The sequence below is a fragment of the Phyllobates terribilis genome, unplaced genomic scaffold, assembly GCF_046119375.1.
Source record: "Phyllobates terribilis strain yellow unplaced genomic scaffold, ASM4611937v1 Scaffold_5__5_contigs__length_657084704, whole genome shotgun sequence".
Taxonomy (NCBI): domain Eukaryota; kingdom Metazoa; phylum Chordata; class Amphibia; order Anura; family Dendrobatidae; genus Phyllobates; species Phyllobates terribilis.
Window position 1 is genome coordinate 526,116,221 of NW_027362765.1, and position 26,193 is coordinate 526,142,413.

A 26,193-nucleotide genomic window follows, 5' to 3' on the forward strand; every position below is an offset into this window, starting at 1 on the left:
CCAAATCAAATGAAAAAATTGGATACTCACCTCATACAGCAGCACCATTCCTGTCTATTCCTGCCGTGTCACATGAAAGCTGCAGCCAAACAACAGCCACTGATTGGCTGCAGCTTCTACATGACACAACATCATGTCACCCACCAGGAACAACACCAGTGCCGACATCACAGGAATGATGACGCTGTGTGGGGTTAGTATCTATTGTTTTTATCTTAATTGGAGTCCTGAATTGATTCAGTGGGGCTTGCCCAGGAGTGGGCACCTCCTTCATACCTACTAATAAAATAGGAAAATATATATTTTATTCTAAAAAGACATGAGAGGCCTATCATAGAAGCTAAATGTGTATATGAGTATTACTTTTAAATGATGCAAAATCAAAAAATGCCTTGAAGTACAGGGTGAATCACTCGCTACTTTACCCGGAAAAATTGCTGTAACTTCTAAAAGAGATGATCTATCGTACTGAAATATGGACTGTACATAACTCGGTTCATGAGAAACTGATGGTTTGATGCAGGTGTTGAAAATGTCCACCACTCGTACTCAAGCAGGCCTGCACGCGCCGTTCTAAATTATTGAATGTATTCTGCTGGAGGTCTGGGGTCATAGCCTGAATTCCTCGCTGTATGTTCTCTAGGATGCCTGTAATGTTCGTGGCTGGTTACTGTACACCTGACCTTTCAAATGGCCCCAAAGGTAAAAATTCAGCAATCACAAATTCTTTTCTCTTGATCGGGCCCTTTCAGTTACTTATCGACAGTGACTCTGTACAGGCGAACACAACCTTTCTTGGCAGCTCGTTGACATGTGGAATAAGACTTGCCTGGGAAAGCCTGTGCAATGATTTACGTGGAGATGCCAGAAGTCGCTGTTTCACATCTTGAATTGTTTCCTCAGACATTTTCGATCATCCTCCATCATGCCTATCCGGTAATGTTCCTGTACGTTCCAGCTTATTCACTAATGACAGAATACATGATTTGGATGGTGGATTTTGACTGCCAAACTTCTTTAGAAACTCACTTTGGCACTTCTTTAAGGACTCAGTTTTGCAACAAGTTTTCACAATGAAAACTTATTCTTCCACACTGTATCTGTACATCGTTAACAAATGACGAAGGCGTGCAGCAAGTCTATATCATACTGGAGACAACCAGCAGGGCGACAAGTGGGTGATACCTTTCGGCATGAGGATGATTCTCATCTCTGTCACTGAGGTTCATTGCACTCTCACTTCTCATGAACCAAATTATGTACAGTCCAAATTTCATTACGGTCGACCGACTCTTTTAGATGTTACAGCAAGAGAATCATTCTGTACAAGCTTTAAGATCACAATGATCAAAGTAGTAGTTTAATAATTAGGATTTTTCTACCAGCAGTCATGTGTTTTATACTACATGATTTGGGTTCTTAGGGGTAACGTTTCTACTTATGGAAAGTAGTGACATGTCAGGTTAAGGAGGATTACAGGCCATGCAATGCTCCTCTAGGAAATCAAATATGCAAATTGTCTCTTCAAAGAGGAAGAGGTTTTAAACTTTAGTGACACCTACTGGAAGTAGTATTGGATTGCTACTTCTAATATTAGAGTTCAAGTCCACTTCCTCTCTGAAGAGACAATCTGCATACTACATGATTCCCGCGTCCGTCACTGCATGGGGCACATGGGACTATATCATTGTACAGTATTTAGCAATATTCCATGATCTTGAAATAAAACATACTTCATGGATTAAACAACTAATAATGCATTTCCTACATTAATTCCTCCTGGAAGCCTAGGGGCTGCAATAACCCACTGTAAATGTTATCCATATACCTCTTATACAGATGACTTATCTGTGCAATTTTGTTTGGATTGGATTTAGTTAATAGATTTATGTTCTAGATTTTGAGCTTTCGTCTGGAACAAGTACTGCACATAGCGATGATTTATCTCTTACTGTCAGTACACATTAAACTTGTGAATCAGGCAATGGGGGAGTGTGATGGAAAGCACACCGTAAGGCTTTGCTAGCCTTCCAAACAGTATTCATATAATAAAATATACAGGGGGGGATACAGATCTCGATGTCCTACAGAGGATTCATTATATACACATGAAAAATAGCAGATAAGTGCAGCACACTGCAAATAATGGAGTAATTCAAAACACAGGAATATAGCAAACAATTACGAGTTCAAGGGCTCTTAGCAATGCTTCAAGCATCCGCTTGCCCACGTGTCAGGCGGGTTTATGCCGAACTCTTTGAAATCCTTTGCATACATCAAAGAGAACAAGAATATGTATATGTGTGTGTATAAATACTTATATATATATGCATTAATTTGGAGTTCTACACAATGAAGATATAGATCTTGATAAGTGCTCAGGACACAAGTTCGGCAAAAAAAAAACAAAAAAACAGACCATTTGCTGTGAGGGTTTTTAAAAATTGCATTACATAACAGAAATGCTATGGTTTTTTTCTGCTGCTTTTTATCCGCATGTATTCTGCACATGTCTGCATCAAAATATACAATAACAGTCTCATAATGCATTTTTGGTATGTTTTTATGCGTTTTCCCCTATATTTGAATCAATGTTTTTTCATGCATTTTTTTTGTATAGTAAAGCTTTAAACGGGTTGTCTACTACTAGGACAACCCCTTCTTGATCTTAATCTTTGGCCCCGATAAAATCAAAAAGCTTATACTCACCTCCCGTGCCGGAACCGTTCCAGCGGTTTAGGTACTCGCGGTCCCAGGACTCCCGTGCGGTTGTTTGGGCATCGGGGTCACGTGTCACATCAGCACTGGTGTCACTGTCTCCGCTTTTGAACAAATTGAACATGAAAAGGAAGTCAGAGATAAGCTGCAGACAAACGGCAGGGACAGTGACGTCAGCGCTGATTGGGTGCTGGGGTCATGCGTCACAACAACCGCACGGGAGTCCCGGGTCCGCGAGTGCTCACACCGCGTTAATGGCACAGGCACAGGAGGGGAGTATAGGCTTTTTTATTTTATCGAGGTCAAGCGTGGGGGATGACAAGGCGTTGTCCAAGTAGTGGACAACTTCTTTAACTCTACCACTATTAATGCAACTGCATTTTTTACATAATGAGAGACTGAAACACCACCACAATAAACAAGGATGAAATATATCAAGTCCCAATGGACCCATGTTATTGTATATATGATTAAATCCTCAGAACAGACCATCTAGTGGATATAAGAAAGGGGGGGATCTCCGCAAAGCAGAGAAAAAGGATGGTCACACTAGTTCATATGTAAAAAAATATTACTTTATTAGAAAAATATATATCACATCATGTACATATACATACGAAACATGTCCTGGAAAACAGAGTGCTAAGACCAAGACATATAAATTAAAAAGGCCATGATCACAAAAAATAATAAAATTTGTGGCGCACCCGCAGCAAATGGTAGGCTAACATACTGCAAGTGCTAGTAGGGACGAAAAAATATATATATCAGTATTCAAACGACTCAAAATTAGGGAATATTCCATCCCATGTTACATCTGCATCCCTATATGGCATCTAGGATACCCAATAAACTGAATATAATCACTCCCAACATACATATATAAATGGTACCATTAATTAGTGTCCAAATATTGGGGAAAGGTATACCTGGATCGTTGCTCAGCCACCAATTGAACCGCGGTAAGCTTACCGCGGTTCAATTGGTGGCTGAGCAACGATCCAGGTATACCTTTCCCCAATATTTGGACACTAATTAATGGTACCATTTATATATGTATGTTGGGAGTGATTATATTCAGTTTATTGGGTATCCTAGATGCCATATAGGGATGCAGATGTAACATGGGGATGGAATATTCCCTAATTTTGAGTCGTTTGAATACTGATATATATATATTTTTTCGTCCCTACTAGCACTTGCAGTATGTTAGTCTACCATTTGCCGCGGGTGCGCCTCAAATTTTACTATATTTAGTGATCATGGCCTTTTTAATTTATATGTCTTGGTCTTAGCACTCTGTTTTCCAGGACATGTTTCGTATGTATATGTACATGATGTGATATATATTTTTCTAATAAAGTAATATTTTTTTACATATGAACTAGTGTGACCATCCTTTTTCTCTGCTTTGCGGAGATCCCCCCCTTGCATTTTTTACATGCATTTTTTTCAGTCCCCCATTTAAACACAAAGACAAAAAAAGTACCAAAAAACACACAGTTCGACAGCATCTTTAAACACATGATGGGCAGGAGTTTTCATGAAATCACATCCACTTTGATTGGACAATTACACTCAGCAGATTTTCTGCACAAAAAGATGCCCTGGAAAAAAAGCAGTATTTAGTCTACATGGGAACAGGGTCTATGATGATTTAATAAGTTGCTTAATTTTTTATTTTAGTTGCATTAAATTTTATATTTATTGTTTAATTAGGACTTTCCACTTTGGTTAAAATGTATTTTATTTACACAGGCATCTACTAATGAACTAACAAAAAAGGGTTAATATTAGTGATGAGCAAACATGCTTGGTTAAGGGGTTAACCGAGCGCGCTAGGGTGCTTACCGAGTAGCTTCAGCGTGCTCATACAACATGTTCGATTAGCTGTGGCTGCATATCTCGCGGCCGTTAGATAGCCGCGACACATGCAGGGATTGCCTGTTTGTTAGGTAATCCCTGCATGTGTCGTGGCTGTCTAATAGCAGCAAGACATGCAGCCACGAAGACTCGAACATATTGTACGAGCATGCCGAAGCTACTCGGTTAGCACCCGAGCGAGCTTGGTTAACCCCTTAAATGAGCATGTTCGCTCATCACTAGTAAGTATATGGAATTTAGCCCAATTCCTATGTACCAAAATAATTTGATTATAATTTTTAATAATTTCAGATATTTCAATGCTATGAAGAATGGGACAAAATTACCAATTGAAGAACATCAAACAAGACACAGTAATTGTAAATGGGTAGTACTGTCTTCAGAAATTCTAAAGGAATTGCATACAAAGGTAAGCTTTTATTGATTTCCTATATGTAACACTAGCATTTACAGAGCTTTTAGCAAGGAATAATTAGTGATCGGCTAAAGAAACAACATGAGTAATTTAATTGATTAAAGAGGTTTTCCAGGCACAAAAAAAAAAACATGAGGCATGAGCTTGCATACCTATATAGCCCAGGGGAGGACACTTTGTAAGTCAGCTTCTATCAGCCAATCAATACAGGATTGATGTTTTTCAAACATTTAAATTTAGGATGCGGTTTAGATAGGGAAGAGACAGGTCTCATGAATTCTTTGAATCCTGGGGGAACCGTCACTTAGGACGACCATACACTGCAACTTTCTCAGGCATAAGATGTATTCACTTGCTGGCACAGACACACTTGACAGAGTCCTCTTGAACAGGTGAACAGTAGAATTTAATGTAGGAGCACGGCCAGTACAAATCAAGTCCTTTACAGCAACAAACTTTCCCTTATTCAACATCAAACTGCTTCTTCGCAAAGGCACATTAGTACACAGCATTCTTTATAGCACAGCGAGATGGAGGGGGGACGGTTTGCTGAGGGAGATGATACCTGTGACACAATTCCTTCCAGTTCTTATCTTCCTGCCCGATGATAGACTTCCTCAACTAGCAGTACAGGGTATCTGACCTTAGCCCAGCTTCACTCTTTACTTGAATCCCTTTCAAGTATGGTTCACTTGCCTGAACTTCTGTGAGATACAGATCACACACCACTCATCCCTTCAGCTGCTACCACAACAGCACACAAATTCCCCACAATCCCCCTGGGGTTCTGCTAGTTGCTCTAGTCCCTCTAGTTGCTGGATGCTTTTGAAGCAACAGTATTACTTCTGCCTGTCACATTAGTCCTAGGTTTTGACAATGCGCCATTGTAAATTTACAGAGCTCATGCAATCTAGTAGGAGCAGGTCTGCTCCCCAGCTGTCAGATACAGCCACAAACCCTGAGAAGTTAAAAGTGATGTATCAATTCTTATGTTTTATTTGTTCCCAGCTGCGAAGCGCACAGTGAGAGCTATACAGTGAACAGAAGCATTGGTATTGCCGGTGTTTCTGTTGGACCTCGCAATCACATGACTACCTGGTCTCTGATTTACCTGCTGTTACTGGGAAGCCCCAGTAACAACAGGTAGAAAAATTAACATTTAAAAAAAAAATGTTCCCCTGAGGCCTTTTATATAATCTCTTGGGGGATAACTAATGAATATGAATATGTACCGAACATCTTAAAAAATCTTTAAAAATAACTGATGAAAAAAATAAAAAGTCACCACTACAAAGAATACAAAAAAAACAATTTATTTTTTTTGCATGATATCATAATATACGTTTTACATATATATATATATATATATATATATATATATGTATATATATATACGGTATATATCTATATATACAGCTCTGGCAAAAATTAAGAGACCACTGCACAGTTTTCTAAAAATCCCCATCTCTCCATGTCTGACAGCCATTCTATTCCAGTGTCAGTTGAATTCCAACCAAAGTCCAGCTCATTCTACTTAATATGCTTCTGATTAGGTGATCACCTGAACCAAATCTTATGTAATGAGGGAAAGTATAAAAAACACTGCTGTGGTCTTCACAATCCTCTTGCAATAGGACAAGCTGGATGGCAAAACAAGTGCTAGGAATAGCCCAAAAGTAATTTAAATGAAAAAATAACTTTTAACCATGCCAAAGAGTTGAAAAGAAAAGTCTTGAGTGAGGAAAAGAAGGGCTCAATTCTGGCTTTACTAGCAGAGGGATACAGTGAGCGTCATGTTGCCTCCATCCTTAAAATTTTGAAGACGGCAGTCCATTACAACAAGGTCAAGCAGCGGACATTGGGGACAACAAAGCTACAGACCGGCAGAGGGCGAAAGCGACTCTCCACTGATCGGGATGACAGTCATTTTATTCAAATGTCACTCAGCAACCGCAGGATGACATCAAGTGACCTACAAAATGAATGGTAAATGGCTGCTGGGGTGAAGTGCACGGCAAGAACAGTTCATAACAGGCTCCTAGAGGCCTCAAGTCATGTAAAGCTAGAAATAAGCCTTTCATCAATGAGAAGCAAAGGAGAGCCAGGCTGAAGTTTGCCAAAGACCATAAGGATTGGACCATAGAGGACTGGAGTAAGGTAATCTTCTCTGATGAGTCTAATTTTCAGCTTTGCCCAACACCTGGTCGTCAAATGGTTAGATGGAGACCTGGAGAGGCATACAAGCCACAGTGTCTTGCACCAATTGTAAAATTTGGTGGAGGATCGGTGATGATCTGGGGATGCTTCAGCAAGGCTGGAATTGGATAGGTTAATCTTTGCGAAGGACGTATGAATCAAGCCGCATACAAGGTTATCCTTGAAAAACACTTGCTTCCTTCTGCTCAGGCAATGTTCCCCAACTCTGAGGACTGTTTTTTCCAGCAGGACAATGCCCCATGCCACACAGCTAGGTCAATCAATGTGTGGATGAAGGAGCACCACATCAAGACCCTGTCATGGCCAGCCCAATCTCCAGACCTGAACCCCATTGAATGTAATCAAGAGGAAGATGGATAGTCACAAGCCATCAAAGAAGAACTGCTTACATTTTTGTGCCAGGAGTGGCATAAAGTCACCCAAAAGCAGCGTGAAAGACTGGTGGAAAGCAGCCAAGACTCATGAAAGCTGTGATCAAAAATCATGGTTATTCCACCAAATAGTGATTTCTGAACTCTTCCTGAGTTAAAACATGAGTATTGTTGTTTCTAAATGAATAAGAACTTGTTTTCTTTGCATTATTTGAGGTCTGAAAACACTGTTTCTTTTTTAGTATTTTGACGATTTCTCATTTACTGCAAATAAATACAACATTTTTAGCTTTGAATTTCGGAGACAAGTTGTCAGTAGTTTATAGAATAAAACAACAATGTACAGTTTACTCAAAAATAAACCTATAAAGAGAAAAATCAGAGAAAGTGAAAATTTTGCAGTGGTCTCTTAATTTTTGCTAGAGCTGTATATAGATATATACGCTATCTACTATATTAGGTATCCACATGACCATAATAACCCAGAGAATTCACTCAATTATTATTCAGTGTGAAACGTAAACAGAATAAAAATCAAAATTGTTTCTTTCTATATTTGCATCACAAATCGATGTAAATACTTTTATGCCCAAAAATAACAAACGTATTCTCGGTGTGATATTTTTATTGGCTAACAAGAAAAAAATATATTTGCAATTTTTCAGAGCACAGGGGCTCCTTCTTCAGGCAGGTTTACAAATTAGCGTCACAAAGAAACATTACACAAATTACACGATAATTTAAATGCGTTTAAAAACAGCACAAAGAAATATTACATAAGAGGAGCAGTATAAAGAAAAATAATTGGATGGTCGTTAAGGCCCATTGAACTACTCAACACTCATTAGACTACAGCGCAGGACAATTGCGATGCTTTTTTTAGCTGTTATGTGGTGCTGACATATAGCTATAGAAGGGTAATGAGTAAAAGATTAAAAGGCTGAAGATTGTGGTGGCATCAGCTATCATGCCGAAAACCAGTAGTGAGGTCCCTGTAACACTGGTAAGTTAAAATCATAAATTCACTTAATGGCTCTGATTCACCATAACTTTTACGCCAGAAAACTGGGGTAAAAGGCTTTGAAAAGTCACAACATTTTTTCACAACTCGGAGTTGTGCAAAAATTTTGCCACTTTTGGTGTCTTCACAGGAGTTTCTCCCAGCTTCACCAAAATAGGCTTGCCTAATGCATAGTGGGCTGTAGTTTTCCCTAAGCCAGAAATCTTACTCCAGTTCCTGTCCAGTCCCTGACTGGTATAAGATTTGTGGCGAGGCGAATGGATGTAAACGAGAAAGTGAAGATAATCCAGCTCAACACACCGGGCAATTAATTAAAATTCAACAATCTTTATTGGCAAATCCTTTTAAAAACTTGTAGAAAAGACAAAAAACGGATGTAGTGGATGTAATGGATGGATGTAAACGCCATTTGTCAGACGCTCCTAACTTATTAAGCGGCATGTGTCTCTTGAAGGGAATTTGTCAGCAGGTTTTTTGCCATTTAATCTAAGAGGGGCATGATGTAGGGCACGAGAGCCTGATTCCAGGTATGTGTCAGTTATGAGACTGCGTGCTGTAGTTTCAATACAATCAGCATTTTATCAGCAGGACATTATCACTACGGGAATACATTTTCTGTGCCGGGCAGTCTGGCTTATCTGTATAACCCCGTCCCCACCATTGATTAGCAGCTTGCTGACAGCTCACGGTGTACACAGGAAGCTGCCAGTCAAGGGTGTAGGAGGGGTTATACAGAGCCTAAAAGTCTTAGCTCTGCTACATCTACTTCAGACAAACAAGGATTCTATCAAAGCTACAACAAGCAGCCCAGTAAGTGTCACATCTCTGGAATCAGATCTTCTTACCTTATATTATGCTGCTCTCAGATTATATAGCAAAAACTGCTGACATACTCTCTTTAACGAATCAAGCACTTCTGACTCCACCACACCTCCGTAATACATCGATGGTCTTGATGAAACTGGGTCAAAGTTTCTGAGGTAAATGTACATTTTGTCACAAACATACTGCATAATACAAACGCTTTCTAAATAGCATTACAGCATTTCTCTTTAAATGTGTCATAACTTTACAAAACTCTTCAGAACCTCGCACCTTGATCCCCAGCCTGTAGATTGCAGTTACAAATTATAGGTTGCTAATCTGCTACAAATTGCACATAATATACGCCTGTCTCGACAGGAAGGCAATGTATCTCGTTTCTCAGTTGCAGTTGATTAAATAATTATTGGGTTTGTTGTGTTCAGTGCTGGAAATGATAAGTATCCTAGCAACATCCCTGTTCCCCGCACTTCAGAATGTTACATCCTGGGCAGATGTGGAATTGATTGGAAATCTATTTCTAAATGCTTGCTTTTCAGTCCACTTTATGTACGTGTTTCCCTAGGGAATGACTGTGCCATAAGAATCTATGCCCAGCCGAATACCAACGAAAACGAGCACAATTACAATCATCTGCTAAATCATGTGTAACAGAATACCGACACAGAATTACATGTAGTAATCGTGTACGGGATATTGTAGCACTCAGCAGCTGCAACAGTTTACAGCTGATAGGGGCATGTTCACATGTTGTTGCTGTAGATTTTTGTAGCGGAAAGTTGTGCGACTCCCATATAGGGGAGTAAAATACATTTTGAGAGTCTTTTAACTGCTTCAGGTTTCCAAAGAAGTCAAGGGATGAAAAAAAAAGTGAGCCGACAATTCATCAGGCATTTCCCACTCCAAAGTCACTTTCTACTTTATAAGGGAAGTCAATAAAAAGGCTCAGACAATGCACGGAAGAAGCTCGGGCATCCATCTGAGTGCTTTGCCAGCATATTTGCTTGTAAAACTGCTAGTAGTTTCTTCATTGTTGATTGGCGTAAAAACTGAAAGATCAGAAAATGTCAGTAATAAAAAGGTGCCACAAAAATGCTGTAAAAATCCTAAGAGAAAAAAACATGGGCAGTCAAAAATGTCAAAAAGCAAGAAAAAAAAAAGGCTAAAAAAATGCTGCCATTTCCGGAAGAGTCTTCCTTTCAAATACTCGGCAAGTTCGCCAGACTAGAAAAGACCTTGTGTGCATATAACATAAAGAGAATCTGTCACCCCTGGGACATTTTTAAGCTATTAATATGGGCCTACAGGTGATAGAATAGTTCATATAGTCATACCTGTATGCCTCATAGCTGCAGACGTGTTGAGAAATCATCTTTTGATCCTGTATGCTAATGGGGTCTTCCAGGCTCTGGGGTGTGCAGTGCCTGGAAGAAAACTCTGCCTCTGGTGTTCATTTGCTTACCAGCTCCCTCCCATCAGCGCCACAGGGCCTGTGATGTGCACTGGTGGCCCCGGAATCCCGCACCTGCGCCCTGCAATAGAGCAGCAATACCTGCACCCTGCAATATCTTTTCAGCCCTTCTATAGGCAATGGCTTCATTGGTCTTCTGTGCTGGCACTAGCAGGGACTCGCTGGCGCTTGTGCAGAAGAACAATGAAGCCATTGCCAATAGAAGGGCGGAAAAGGTAAGCATAATCGCGCTATTGTAGGGTGCAGAGCCTGGAAGAGCTCATAAATACACAGGATTAAAAGATGATTTCTCAACAAGTTTGCAGCTATGAGACATACAGGTATGACTATTTGAACAATTCTATCACCTGTATGCCCATATTAATAGCTTAAAAACGTCCCAGGGGTGACAGATTCCCTTTAAAAGTTAAGGCTCCTGCAAATGCAGACAACTCTTCAGCACAGAGATTAATGTTTTTCGTTTTCTGCTGTAAAAGCAGTGTTGGGTGCTGTATGTATAGACATGTTCTCCACCAGTTGCAATGCCTATAGTAGAGAAAGCCTCTTAGGAACCACCATGGAGCATGACATAATTCTCTGACAGATATGGGCAAAAAACGATGGAGAAAAGTGTCCAAAATCACACAGAACTCGTGCACAAATATTGCAGCCCTATTATGACCCTATAAAAAAACAGTCCTCTAATATATCCAAGTGCATAATCTACAGACATCCATTGCAAATGCCCCAATTCATCAAAGTGATTATTTGTAAATTAGTTTGAAAAATCGCTAAGTTTTTGCACAATGTCGAGTTTCACAAATCCTTTTTGTCTTTTTATGCAAAATGGGCTGAGCAGGATGGGGCGCAGCGACACAGCCTGTCAAATTCATGACAAGCTGTAGCATTCTTAACACAAGAAATCTTACTGCAATCACTAACTGGAATAATATTTCTGGCAAATCACATGGAGGTGAGAGCCACTTGACAGACATTCCTGATACATTAAGAGGCGTGTACATCTTAATGAATCAGGTGCATGTGACTTTAACACGCCGTTCATCAAAACCAGTGTGCTCGAATGGGGCCCAAAAAGTACAAAAAAGCAACGAGAAAAGAGATCCCTCCTTTCACAAGAAGACATGCAAATAAATACATGAGCAGGATGAACTTATGGGGCTATCATGAGCACAAAAGGTGCTATAAATGGTATATTGTATCCTAATACCAATAATAATCTTTTTTTTTATTTTCCTTCACATAATTTTACAAATAACCTGCTGTTGATGTCTCCAAGTTTTCAAAAAGTCTTAAAGGGGTGGTCCGAAACTAAATTTTATCTTACTCCTAATTCTCTATTTAAAGGGGTTGTCCACTACTGGGACAATCTCTTCTCATTTAGTCTGTTTGGCCCCATTAAAATATAAAAGCCTATACTCACCTCTTATGTCGGCGCCGCTCCAGCTGTGTCAGCACTTGCACTCCTGGTGCTCACATGAGGTTCTTGTGTTTTGTGAGCCCTGAGCCCAATCAGCGCCGGCTTCACTTCAGTTTGGATGTGGGAACATCATGGTGTGTGGGGCTGTTTTCAGCATACAGCACTGGCAAACTTCATATAAACATACTAAACATAAAGAAAACTAAGGAGCTGGTGGTGAACTATAGCTGGAGAAAGATGGACTGTTCACCTGTCACCATTACTGGTCAGGAAGTGGAGCAGGTCGAGAGTTACAAATATTTGGGGTCCATTTGGACAGCAAACTGGACTGGAGGTGCCATACGGAGAAGATTTACAAGAAGGGGATGAGCAAACTGTACTTCCTACGGAAACTATGGTCGTTCAATGTGTGCAGGAAAATGTTAGAAATGTTCTACAAGTGCCATCTTTTTCGCAATCATATGCTGGGGAAGCAGTGTGCAGGTGTCTGATGCCAATAAGCTTATCAAGAAGGCTAGCTCCAATGTTGGCCGCTATCTTGCCACTTTTGAGGCGGTAGTGGAGGAAAGAATTCAGAAGAAGTGTTTGGCAATAATGAGCAATAACGAACACCCATTATATGAGCTGTTTATAAGGCAGAGGAGCACCTTCAGCAACCGTCTAATACTACTAAGCTGTAAGAAGGAAAAATACAGGAGATCGTTCATGCCAACTGCTATGGGAACGTACAACAACTACCTAAGTGTGAAATTCTCCAAATGACTGGTGTATTATTGGCGTTCACAAGGGTGGACATTTCAGCAAGACAATGATACCAAACACATAGCCAAGGAATCTCTCAACTGGTTTCAGAGAAAGAAAATAAAACTGCTAGAACGACCCAGCCAATCACCGGACCTGAATCCAATAGAGAATGTATGGAAGGAACTAAAGCTCAGACATCATAGAAGGAGCCCACGGGACCCTCAGGATTTGCAGAGTGTTTTTGTGGAAGAATTGGCCAAAATCACACCTGAGCAATGCATGCGACTAGTGTCTCCATACAGGAGGTGTCTTGAAGCTGTCATCACCAACAAAGGCTTATGTACGAAGTATTAAATACATTTCAGTAAGCATGTTCAATACTTTTTTTCCTGTATTATTTCTCATTCTTACACATAACTTAATTTATGGACCATCTATGGTTCGATTTCTTTGTCTGTGTAGATTGGATGGGTTGTTACCAACATCTGGTGAGAATTTTATGTCAATAGCACCTTTAGAAATATATTTACCGTACTAAGAAAATTGGTGTTCAGTGCTTATTTCACACATAGTATAGACCTTTACCAGTCTTGATTATTTTCATGCAGTTCAATTTTCCAGCTGTTGCCCTGAATGTTGATTTAGAGCCAAAGTACAATCTATTGACTATATTCTGGTTAATTCTAGCCAGGAATGAAATGTTCTATACAATAGCATCAAAGATTATGAAAACTACTTAGTGTTTGTGAATTAATTGGGATTTGTTGTGGTTTTATGCAAATAAAGCTTAATCTTTTTATAATGAAACATTATTTAGCTTCATTTTATGCTTTGGCTCTCAGCACCTCCCCAGGTTCTTGCTATTAGTGAGGCAGGAGCTGGTACAGGACTAATACTTCTGTAGCTTTGAGTTTGTTAAAACTGTATATCATTTGTGAGCAAAATATAAAAGCAGAATAAACATTATAGAAATCCCAACAGGAATCTAGGTAAACAAGCCTGGCATCAAGACAGGAGATACATTTATACTGCTGTTTGCCTGTCTAAAGCTCTAGAAAGCCTTCAACAGTGAAAGGTTCTAGGTCGGTATAGGCTTCCAAGGCAGTTTATGACCCCCAAAATGCCTTCTAGACAAATTATACAATGATATAGTGGACTTCAACTGTAAAAATCATTCTATCACTGTACTTGTTAATGGTAAAGTGCTTGTGGAAATAACTTTAATTCATATGCAAATAAGAGGGCTTAGGTGCATGGCATTGAGCAGGATGCACCATTACACCCTCTCAATTTGCCTATAGGGGACTGCCCATGCTTCTGATGGACAGTGCTCAGTACTATAATGCAACTCGCTGTGTCGGCCGTGCAAGTTCACAGTGTCTGGGCTTGTTCTACTACCTGACCACTTCCTGGTGTAGGAGCAGGATCATCCGAGAGGAACCAGAAAGGAAAATGTGCCCATCCACTGTGTGTCCTCGCGGCATGCACAGTTACTATCAGTGCACATGTGCACACATGCAGGGCGGCGTTCACTAAGTGCTGTCCATCACATACAGCAGGAACACATCCAAAAGACTTCATTTAGGCAGGGTGACACAAGTCCACCGGCAGAGGGGAGAATGGTTGCAGTGGGATTTAAAACACTAATAAAACTCAGACTGTCTTTTGAGTATGTGCCGGCTCAATGAGGCCTAAGAAGATTCTTATTGTAAGCAGATATCTTAAAAATTGGAACAAAGAGAAGTCAATAGAATTAGAAAGTTGCAAACTATAATAATTTGATTAAGACTTATTTATATAAATCTAGAAAACTTTTATTTGTTGTACTTTAGGAAGTCACTTTGTTTTCTAGCCATTCTTTCTTTTCCTCCTGATTTAAGTTTTCGAGATGTAAAATAAAGATAAAATGGAAATACTGCCTACAATACAGATTTCTACAACATACAATAAAATATGTACTTTTCCCTGAAAATGCTTATAAACGTACTAATACATTTGAACATTTCCCCTACTGTAGGTAGGAGGAAGACTGACAATAACATCGAGCGAGCTCTCACAACTATGGAATGACGTACATTTACCACCAGAACTGTACAGCAGAATAATTCTTGTTGGATGCCTTCCTGAAGAAATTGAATGGTTAAAGTTCTTAGCCTTGGCATGTAGTGGACTTGGAGTGGTAAGTTAAAGAATGAACTAGTTATCACTTCTGATTCCCCCAGTACTCTTATTCCAAAAATCGGGAAAGGTTTTTTGGCTTAGACTTTTTCTGCATGCAGAACGATCAGAGAACAAGGTGATGAGTAAAAATACTTCACCGGCAACAAATTTTTGGGGGAAATTAACTCGAATTTTGACATAATATTCTCTTAAAATTTCCTAAACCCAACAAAAGAGCAACTTTTAGTGACCTTCATGGCCCAAGTTCTCTTGTCACCGATCACTCATTACATCTGAACCTAAGATATAATGGACTGGATCAGTCTTCAGTACACGAGACTTGAAGAGCGCAGTCAATTAAGAACCTCAGACTTGCTCCTGCCAGAAATGCTAACCAGCTGCTGACATTTACAAAAGGCTATTGAGAGCAAACCAACATCTTTGTAATTAAACATTCTTGTATTTGCAAAAAGACTAGAGACAACTTTAGAATGACTTATGGATAAGAGTCATTTTAAGAAGCATTTTAAATGGATAATGCTCATTGTAGTCAGCTCATCCTGTCTAAATACATGCTGGAGGTTACGTTATTTAGACTTGTTATATTTGTAAAAGACATATTTAAGAAAGATAAATGTCTACTCTTGTTTTGAGCAAGTGCTACTTTAAAAACTACATAACAGCACCCTGTTAAGGCTAATTCACATGACTGTATTATTGTGAGCATATTTAATTGTACATATTACAGATAAAATTCCCAGCACACTCACATGGGTCTTGCTACAAACTAACATAATTGTATATGAGCATGATGTTGTTAGTTTGGGTTATAGGACCTGCAGTTACGACAGGAGTTTTAGCCTTAAAGGGAATCTGTCAGCAGGTTTTCGCTACCTCACCTGAGAGCAGCCTGATGTAGACAAAGAAAAGCTGAATCCAATGATGTATCACTTGGTTTACTGGGTGCAGCAGTTCTGACACAATCAGAGTTTGTAGATTTAGAACACAGCAGAGCTGATGAAGCTAACCCCGCCCACACCAGGTTCTCAATGTACAAAGTCCATAAACAGTGAGGTGCGTAGTTATCGGACTAGTCCGGCAATGTTAATCACTTAATGATAAATCCTTCACAGTTAGTAAACAACAGCATGTACTTTGACCAGTGACACATCCCTGAATTCTGTGTTTCTGCCGCTATCTCCTGCTGTCTTCAAATTACATAGCAAAAACCTGCTGACAGATTCCCTTTAAAGAGGATGTATCAAAAGGGAATCTTTCAGCATTATCTCACATCCCAAAATATGTATATACACGAGTAGCTTTTCAAAGACAAGTCCTGAAATACCTTTACCTAGCAAGTTCATGTCTCCGTTACTGAGAAATCAACATTTTAATTGCCATGCAAATTAATTTATAGATCTGAAGCCTCTGTCACTCCGGCTCTATCCCACGCCCAGGGCCGCTGCCTCCTGCTTGACAGATGGCTCCTTTACATGAAATCACATAGCATAGAGACTGTCAGTAAAGCAGAAGGTGGCAGCACTGGATGGGGAATAGAGATGGAGTGATAGGCTTTTGATCTAAAGCCTCATTTGCATATCAGGGCATCTTCCCCCAAAAATGCAATAACATGCAATCAAAACATCATATATAACCAATATGGTGTCAATAAAAACATCACCATGCAAAAAATAAGCCCTAATACATCTTCATTGACGAATAAAGATTGTTACTGGTATTGGAAAATGGTAATGGTGCAACAAACATTTTTTTTTTTTTATTCTTTTTTTTTTTTTCTACAAACTTTAGAATTTTGTTTCAAAACTATCCACATGACAGTATCATATAGCTGTCCCCAGCAAGATGTCCCTGCACTGTGATCCAAAACTTTATCCTCCGTTTTCTTTTGCAAACACCCAGAATGGGATGAGAGGAGTGACATCAGACACATGCGAGCAGATCCTGCCTACATTTACAGCAACCATAATGTGAGCTAGGATTACAATTGAATTTCATGTCTAATGTGAGCAACTGCTCCCCCTAGTGCTTGACATATGAAAATATCAAAACTTTTAATTCAATTTTCACTTTTTAAACCATTAAAAATATGAAATATTTGAAAATAAAAATTAAAAATACATTTTTAAATTGTTTTACTGTTATAACTTCCCTTTAATACAGACAAGAAAAGGCTGCCACAATTCAGCAATATAAATTAGCATTGACCACTAGCTTTGGCTTTAATATACTCTGAGCCGGATTACCCCTTTAAAATGCACTGGTTCACTTGAACCAGCCGAATCTACTGACCTTTCTAGCCACATGGGATGTTGTGGCCTGGAGGAGGGACCAAAGCTACAGAAGTGGGTGGAAGCAGGGCAGGAACAGGGACTATTCAGCACCAGGCACCTCCATTTATGGATTTCAAAGTATCTGCGTGGTCTGCCTTCATTGGAGGTATGCCACTGGAGCAGAGTCAGACTGGCCAACCAGAATATCAGTGGATGCAATTAAGGTCCCAAAAGGTTCAATGGAAGACAATCACATATGAGGTCAGCACTCAGCACTTGTAGCTAGGGAAATTCTTAAAGGCTGGTTTACATATAAATTATTATTAGTGATAATGACAAAACATAGCAAAGTTTAGGATGCAGAAAAAAGTGGTCATGCCAGGGCTCAAGAAACTTCAGTCCTTCAATGATTTAGAAAAACTTACTAACAGGATACGATGAAAGGAAAATCTGCCATGGAGTTTAGTAAAGATTAAATTAGATTAACACACAGCTAAATATTTTATGTATTTAGATTACCCTTTAAATTGCTTTTTTACGAAAAGAATCAATTGCTGAAGTAATTTTTGAATTCCATTACCTAAGGCAGACTATTTCTTGGCTTTATAGATTTTAAAGGGAACCTGTCGTCATGACATTGCAGTCCAGTCAACATGCAGCAGATTGATATGTAAGTTTTGTGAGAAAAAATTCAGTTTAACCTGCTTTTTTAGCATTTTATCCTCAGCTCTTTCTGGGATTTTCAGTCCAATGGGCAGGATTGTCAGTGACTGACAGCTAACTCTGTATGAACACTCCTATAAAGAAAGCTGTCAGTCACTGATAGGACTGCCCAAAGAACAAAAAAAACAGAAACAGCAGAGATTTCAATGATGAAATCACAGGTTATACAGAATTTTTTTGCTCTATAATATGGTGCCTGCAGATTGGACTGCAATTTCATGGTGACAGGGTCCCTTTAAAGTATTGAAACCTATTTGCCCATGGATATTGCGGGAGCTCTTTTTAGTACTGTACCACCAAGTAAATAGCAGTTCACTTCTTTTTTCCACCTCAAGGGCATTCCTTTGTGTACTGATGGCTTGTCTCATACACAGAAGCATCCTGCTGATTTACATGTAGCTAAATTGATGTTACATGCTGCTAATCTACAAATACACCAATTCTTTGCTAGATGTTTCCCCTCAAAATATATGAAGCTTTCTGAAACATTTCAAACAAAGATAAACGGGTTACTTGCAAATCACAGATAGAAAATATTTGTTGAAATATCGTCCACAAGAAACAAAAATTCATTAAAGTTGATATTCATGTTGATTTTCAGCGAAACACTATAGCCATTAATGCACTTATTATAAATGACTAATTAACCTTCATGCATCAAAAGAGTCCTTGTGGGCTATAGGAAGCATCCAGAGCTGAAATTCGAATTGCCAGCGCAACAAATCATAGTCTAATTTAACCATAACTGCAAAAATATGGTCATAAAGTGGTTTTATAGGACTAGGGTATTGATGACCTATAATATTGACCATTAATGTGATTGGTGGAGACCTCATGTGGCAAAATCTTATCATCAAAACAAATGAGAAGGCACTGTAGGTGCATACATATTAAATGGGAAACTGTCACTTGATTTATGCTGACCAAACCATGGGCAGCATAAATCACAGCCTGGCTGCACAATTTCAGCCAAGGATATTTTACTTTGAAACGCTCCGGTGTTTAAGAGACCTTAAAGATCGTGCCATAGACCATAACCAGAAACGAGACTAGTCCGGCTCCTCCCCTGGCCTGGTTCTCACAGCCCCACTGCAGATGATTAACAATTCTCTCCCATAGCAAGACACTGGTCAATCACCTAGAGCGGTGCTGGGAAAAGTCAGCCAGGGGCAGAATTGGACTACTCTAATTTATGATTATGGCCCCCATGCAGCCAGGCTTTGATTCATGCTGTCCGTGGTTTGGGCAGCATGAATCTGGTGACACTTTATTTCAGCGATGGACAATCGTCCTTTGCCCTCTGATTTACTATTACATCTTACTCACCACGTTCTGCCTAATGATGGCCACTTGGATGATTCCTCAAAAGATCTTACAATGATGTATTTTATTTTTAATAGACCATCACTAAAACCCTGAAAGTCGCATGCGAGGTCTTGTCAGAAGAAGAAAATGGACCTCCTTGTATTCCATTCAGCACATTCCAGTTACTTTACAAATTTCTAACAGAAGTGGATGGTGAAGTATCGGAAACGCAAGTACATGAAATGCTGACTTATTTAGAACAAAAAGTGTAAGTCTTAAAAATTTCTGTAATTATATATTTTAGGATTATCTTAACAGAGACACTGTAACATCCTACAGATTAAAAAGGGCTATTCCATTCTGATAAAGCAATGGCATGTTGCTAGGATATGTCATCACTTTGTGATTGATTTTTGTTAGATCTCTTATTGCCACTTAATAACTATCGATTGGTAAATATAATATGACAATTTAAAAGCCTGTTTACAATGGCAGACTGCACTAAACGATACACATTGAGCATTCTGAAATCGATCATTCAGTTGGACATAGGCTACCATTGTTCTTGGCAGCACAAGTTCTGTTAACACAGACGATGAGCCACTAAGAACGATGATTTCTAAGCCTGATTAAAAATAATTTCACCCACTCTTGTTCATCGGGTGTTCGGCAGCCTGTTTACACTGCAAGATTATTGTGACACAACTATTCCTAGGAACATTAGTTCATCATATTCTTTCAGTGTAGATGCAGTTTAAGACCCTCCACTGATCCTGAAATTAAGGAGTCCATTAACTATAAATCGATGTCTTATTTTAGCCATATGCCTTTATCAGATGTGATTAATCATTTAAACCATTTAGCTATTCTTAAAAGAAATATTGACATAGTTGTTTCTAATCTACCCAAAGTGAATTTTGGATTGGGATGATACACATGTAACTTTTTTTTTCACACAAACTGCATGTTAGGTTAAAAAAATAATAGAGGTAATAAATAATGACTTAAAGGGTTTTTCCCTTTCAGTAAATGTCTCCAGCTGCAGGTTAATATATCAAGAAACAAATCGCAATGTACTCACCTTCTTTGGTTCCATGGGCAACTCTCTGGCTTTGGCTGCGGCTCTGACTTTACATCGACAGCCAATCAGTGAGCTCTGCGGCTCTGCCAGTGCAGACAGAACGGTCCCTTTAAATCCACTGAGCTCACTGATTAGCTGCCAAGCTGTCAACATGACATCAGTGCTGCAGCCAAAGCCACATATTGGGGGCATCAACAGAGACTTGTCAGTGGACCGGAGAAAGGTGAGTAGAGCATGGTTTATTTATTTATATTAACCAGCAGCCAGGGACATTCAGTTACTGCAAGCGAACAACCCATTTAACAATTAAATTATAACACATGTAGACATTCACTGTGGTGTCAGGAGGGGGTATTCTGCATAAAGCAATCAGTAAGAGCAGGAGTGGATTAAGAGTAGCAAGGGCCCCGGGCAGTTTAGAAGGCATGCCCCTCCCCCCCCACACACACACACCTGATGTATCACGTGACATGTCACATGATCCCCTGTGATAGATCATGTGATAGTTCACGTGAAATTAAATTGGCACAATATTAATATATGAATATTTTTTTTACATTAATTGTATGACTTAATATTGAGCACAATTAAGTATGCTGACATCCCCTATACAGTATGAGACCCTACACACAATATGAGCTGCCACAATCCTCCTATACACAGCAGGAGGCCGCACGTAGCCATCTATATACAGTGGGAGGCCGCACGTAGCCATCTATACACAGCGGGAGGCCGCACGTAGCCATCTATATACAGCGGGGGGCTGCACGTAGCCATCTATACACAGCAGGGGCCACACGTAGCCATCTATACACAGCGGTAGGCCGCACGTAGGCATCTATAAACTGCGGGAGGCCGCACGTAGCCATCTATACACAGCGGGAAGCCGCACGTAGCCATCTATACACAGCGGGGGGCTGCACGTAGCCATCTATACACAGCAGGGGCCGCATGTAGCCACCTATACACAGCGGGAGGCCGCACGTAGCCATCTATACACAGCGGAAGGCGGCACATAGCCATCTATACACAGCGGAAGGCCGCACGTAGCCATCTATACACAGCAGGGGGCCGCATGTAGCCATCTATACACAGCAGGGGGCCGCATGTAGCCATCTAAGTACAGCGGGAGGCCGCACGTAGCCATCTAAGTACAGCGGTAAGCCGCACGTAGCCATCTGTACACAGCGGGAGGCCGCACGTAGCCATCTATACACAGCGAGGACCGCACGGTGCCCCCCAGATACAGCGGCTGGCCACACGGCGCCACCCCAGAGACAGCGGGAGGCCACACACAGTCACGCACACACACAAACATATACAGACATATACATACACGCATAAACACATTTGAAACACAAAAATACATATAAGCAGACATCACACAATGATATCTGTATGCGTACACACACACACACACTCACTCACACACACACACACTCACTATCCCCCGGCTCAGCTCCAGTCATCCAGCTCCTCTCCAGTGCAGCAGTGCAGGGAGCACACTGCGTGACATCATGCTAGCAGACATGGCTGAGCACAAGGCCATGTCTCCTAGCTGTGATGTGGCCGGGCCAGCACACAGGGAAGTTAACAGGTGCAGTGCTGGCCCGGCCGATGAAGAAGCAGCGGCCGTCTGCAGCTGCTGGGGAAGCGGTCCGGGGCCCCCCCACCTCTGCTTGCCGGTATGTGCCGCATTGGTGCCCACATATTATAATGAAGGCAATCTGGCCATGGGCCCCCCGGAGCCCCGGGCGGTAGCCCAAATTGCCCTCATTATAATCCGCCTATAAGTAAGAGCCCCACAATAAATTGCTAAACAAACTATTACTAAGTGGCAATCTCTTATATGCTTAATTATAAAGACTTAATTATAAAGATGGCATCTCCTTCAGTAAGCATTGTCATTTCTTATAAATTAAGGGAAAATAAATAATCTTTTTTTAATGTATAAAAAATGGAAGGGACTATTATTTGGATTTGCCTACTATATAACATATTTACAGAATCTAATTTTCACATTTACTTACAAATTGTCTCTTCACAGAGGAAGAAGACTTGAACTCTAGTGCCACCTACTGGAAGTGTCAATCCTACAAGTCACCATCGACCCTTTAACAAGCTTTGCAATATGACTTAGGATAAAAGCCAAATCAGAATCTCAATTTGCAGACTTGATGTTTCGGGGTATTGCCCCTCATCATTACAAAGTATGAGATCTGATTTGGCTGGGTGGTCATACTTTGTACTGATGAGGAGCAGTACCCTGAAACACCGTGTTTGCAAACTGAGATTCTGATTTAGCTTTTATCCTAAGTCACATGGCAAGGCTTGTTAAAGGGTCGATATTGACATGTAGGATTGCTTCTTTCAACAGGTGGCACTAGAGTTCAAGTCCTCTCTCTCGCTGAAGATACAATTTGCATACTTAATCCCCCAGAGAAGGATGCAAGGCATTTAAGTCTCCTCATACTGGCATGTCAGACCTGGTATGTCACTATCCACAAGGAGAAACTTTACCCCTTATATCCCACATTTACTTTGAAAACAATCCTACACTAGTAATAAGCTTCACACATTATTTTCTGTTTTTATATTATACATCTTTTTATAACACTTCTCAACATATTCAGATGCAGCATTTCTTAACTGATTATTGACTAGCAATACCTTTTTACTTACCTGACATATAAGTGAATATTATCCCCCGACAAGTGAAAATGCAGCTGCTGTCAGCTGTACACTATTGCTGACACCCTGTTGCATCAGCCACCATCAGCCTTGACACCAACCATGGCTGTTTAACCCACTAGATACTGCTCTCAATAGTAACAGTGGCATCTAGATGGTTAACAGAGCATGGGGGCTCACTCTTTAATCCCATTGGCACTCTGCAATCATGATTGTTTGGTCCTAATGGTTGCAATGGCAATTCACTGTCAAGTAATGTCCTCAGAGTCTGCCAGCTATTGGGGCCTGTTCAGATGTGAGAAAAATTTTAGTGATAAAAATATAATTTTTCATTCCTGTCATTTCACTTTGCGTTAATTCATTAAAAGAACCTGAAGGGGTAATAAACTACATGACAACAGTTATGAATAAGTTGATGGGTGCAGTTTTCAAACATGGTATAACTTTTGGGGGTTTTCCAATATATAGGACCCCCAAAGTCACTTCAAAATTGAATAGGTCCCTAAAAAAATACGTTTTGTAAATTTCCTTGGAGAAAATGAAAAACTGCCGCTAATTGTTTAAACCTGGTAACATCCTAACAAAAAAAAGTTTACATTACACAAATGATGCTGATGTAAGGTAGACATAAGGTAAATGTAATATATTAACTATTTTGTGTAGTATGACTATCTGGATTAAAGGTATAAACATTCAAAGTTTGAAAATTGATAGTATTTTTAGAAAAATATTTTCATTTGAGAGTCCTCAGTGGTTGACGCCTTTTAATGGCTAACTGAAAAGATGGTAACAAGTTGCAAGCTTTCGAGGCTACTCAGGCCTTTTGGCACAAAATCTGAAGAATCACATATTTACACAGTTTTTTAAACATTTTTGTCAAATTATTAACATTTTCATAAATAAATGCAAAACTCATTGACCTAAATTTATCGCTAACATATAGTATAACGTGTCAAGAAAAAAACATCTCAAAATCACTGGGATAGGTTGTAACATTCCACAGTTATTGGCACATAAAGTGATATGTCAGATTTGAAAAATTTGGCTTGGTCTCCAGAGAAGCATTCGCGAGATAATTGTGAACAAGCATTGTTAAAAACACTGGTTTCGAGATCATCTTGGTTTGTAAACAGTATTCCGATCACCCGATGAACCAATAAAATGCTCGTTCATTATGTGAAATGATCTTTTATGAAGTATAAAACATCATTGTTCTCGTTTGTGTATTGTCCTGTGTAAACCAAGAATAATGGCAGCCTATGTCCCTGAGGGGTCTGGTATAGATCACTCAGCCTGGTTCTGCAGGCATGTAGACGACCGCTGATTGGTAGAAATTTACTGATCGGCGGTTGTATCGTGTCACTGGTTGGTCCATGTAAACGGACCCTATTGGGTTAAACTAACACACAAGAAATATATCACAATGCAAACTGTTAACACAACAAAAGCCATTGAGCTTGTATAGCTAGGAGTTGGGTTACATTTTTCTACATCGGGACATATTACTGCAACGTGATGTCTTTGTCGTCATTTTACAAAACGCTAGATCTGTATATCTTTTATTATACACCTAATAACTGAACACCATGGTGGTCACAGATAAAGAAAACCTATAGGACTCTGAAGAGCATCTTCACAAAGCTTTCAGCAATATACAAGTGTGACTAATTAAACTGAACTGTAAGATAAGTTAATTCCCAAGAGCTTTGCATCTAATTCAAAAACTTGGTACAACTTCTAGAAAAAAATTTCCGATACTAAAGTATTTTACAGCGAATAGTTGTGAGACAATCAATCAAGCGAAACATTTGTATTCATCCAACTAATGGAAAAAATGCAAGCCAAATAAAGCTGCTCTTCATATTTTATAAGCACATACTGTACTTATTTCTCCTTGAAAAATTCCTTGCCGCAGAGTTCTGTAAGTGTTATTATCAATAAGAATAGATAAGAAAATAATGAAACACTATAGAAAAGACCTCTAAGATCAATTTTTTTTTAGCTACAAAATTAATAAACATTTCCTCCAAAAGTAAAATGAGAAAAAAATACAAGTACAAGTTCGAGGCACAGAGGAGGCATTAGTACAGGTTAGAGGCACAGAGGAGGCATTAGTACAAGTTATAGGCACAGAGGTGACATTAGTACAAGTTAGAGGCACAGAGGAGACATAAGTACAGGTTAGAGGCACAGAGGTGACATTAGTACAAGTTAGAGGCACAGAGGAGACATAAGTACAGGTTAGAGGCACAGAGGAGGCATTAGTACAAGTTAGAAGCACAGAGGAGACATTAGTACAGGTTAGAGGCACAGAGAAGGCATAGGTACAAGTTCGAGGCACAGAGGAGGCATTAGTACAAGTTAGAGGCACAGAGGAGACATTAGTTCAGGTTAGAAGCACAGAGAAGGCATAAGTACAAGTTTGAGGCACAGAGGAGGCATTAGTACAGGTTAGAGGCACAGAGGAGGCATTAGTACAGGTTAGAGGCACAGAGGAGACATTAGTACAAGTTTGAGGCACAGAGGAGGCATTAGTACAGGTTAGAGGCACAGAGGAGGCATTAGTACAAGTTAGAAGCACAGAGGAGACATTAGTACAGGTTAGAGGCACAGAGAAGGCATAGGTACAAGTTCGAGTCACAGGGGAGGCATTAGTACAAGTTAGAAGCACATAGGAGACATTAGTACAGGTTAGAAGCACAGAGAAGGCATAAGTACAAGTTCGAGGCACAGAGGAGGCATTAGTACAAGTTAGAGGCACAGAGGAGACATTAGTACAAGTTACAGGCACAGATGAGACATTAGTACAAGTTAGAGGCACAGAGGAGACATTAGTACAGGTTAGAGGCACAGAGGAGGCAT

General features: G+C 39.9%; 2 protein-coding genes across 5 annotated transcripts in view; one reads left to right on the top strand and one right to left on the bottom strand.

Moving 5' to 3' along the window:
* Positions 1 to 26,193, bottom strand: part of LRRC20 (leucine rich repeat containing 20) — a 742,986-nt gene that overhangs the window by 257,988 nt on the left and 458,805 nt on the right. The window lies entirely within an intron of this gene.
* LOC141273634 (ropporin-1-like) overlaps positions 1 to 26,193 on the top strand; it is a 114,813-nt gene that overhangs the window by 83,382 nt on the left and 5,238 nt on the right. Inside the window, exons 3-5 of the mRNA XM_073685727.1 lie at positions 4,894 to 5,011; positions 15,098 to 15,259; positions 19,655 to 19,827. Of these exons, the coding sequence (XP_073541828.1) occupies positions 4,894 to 5,011; positions 15,098 to 15,259; positions 19,655 to 19,827 (453 nt within the window). The remainder of the gene's footprint in view (positions 1 to 4,893; positions 5,012 to 15,097; positions 15,260 to 19,654; positions 19,828 to 26,193) is intronic.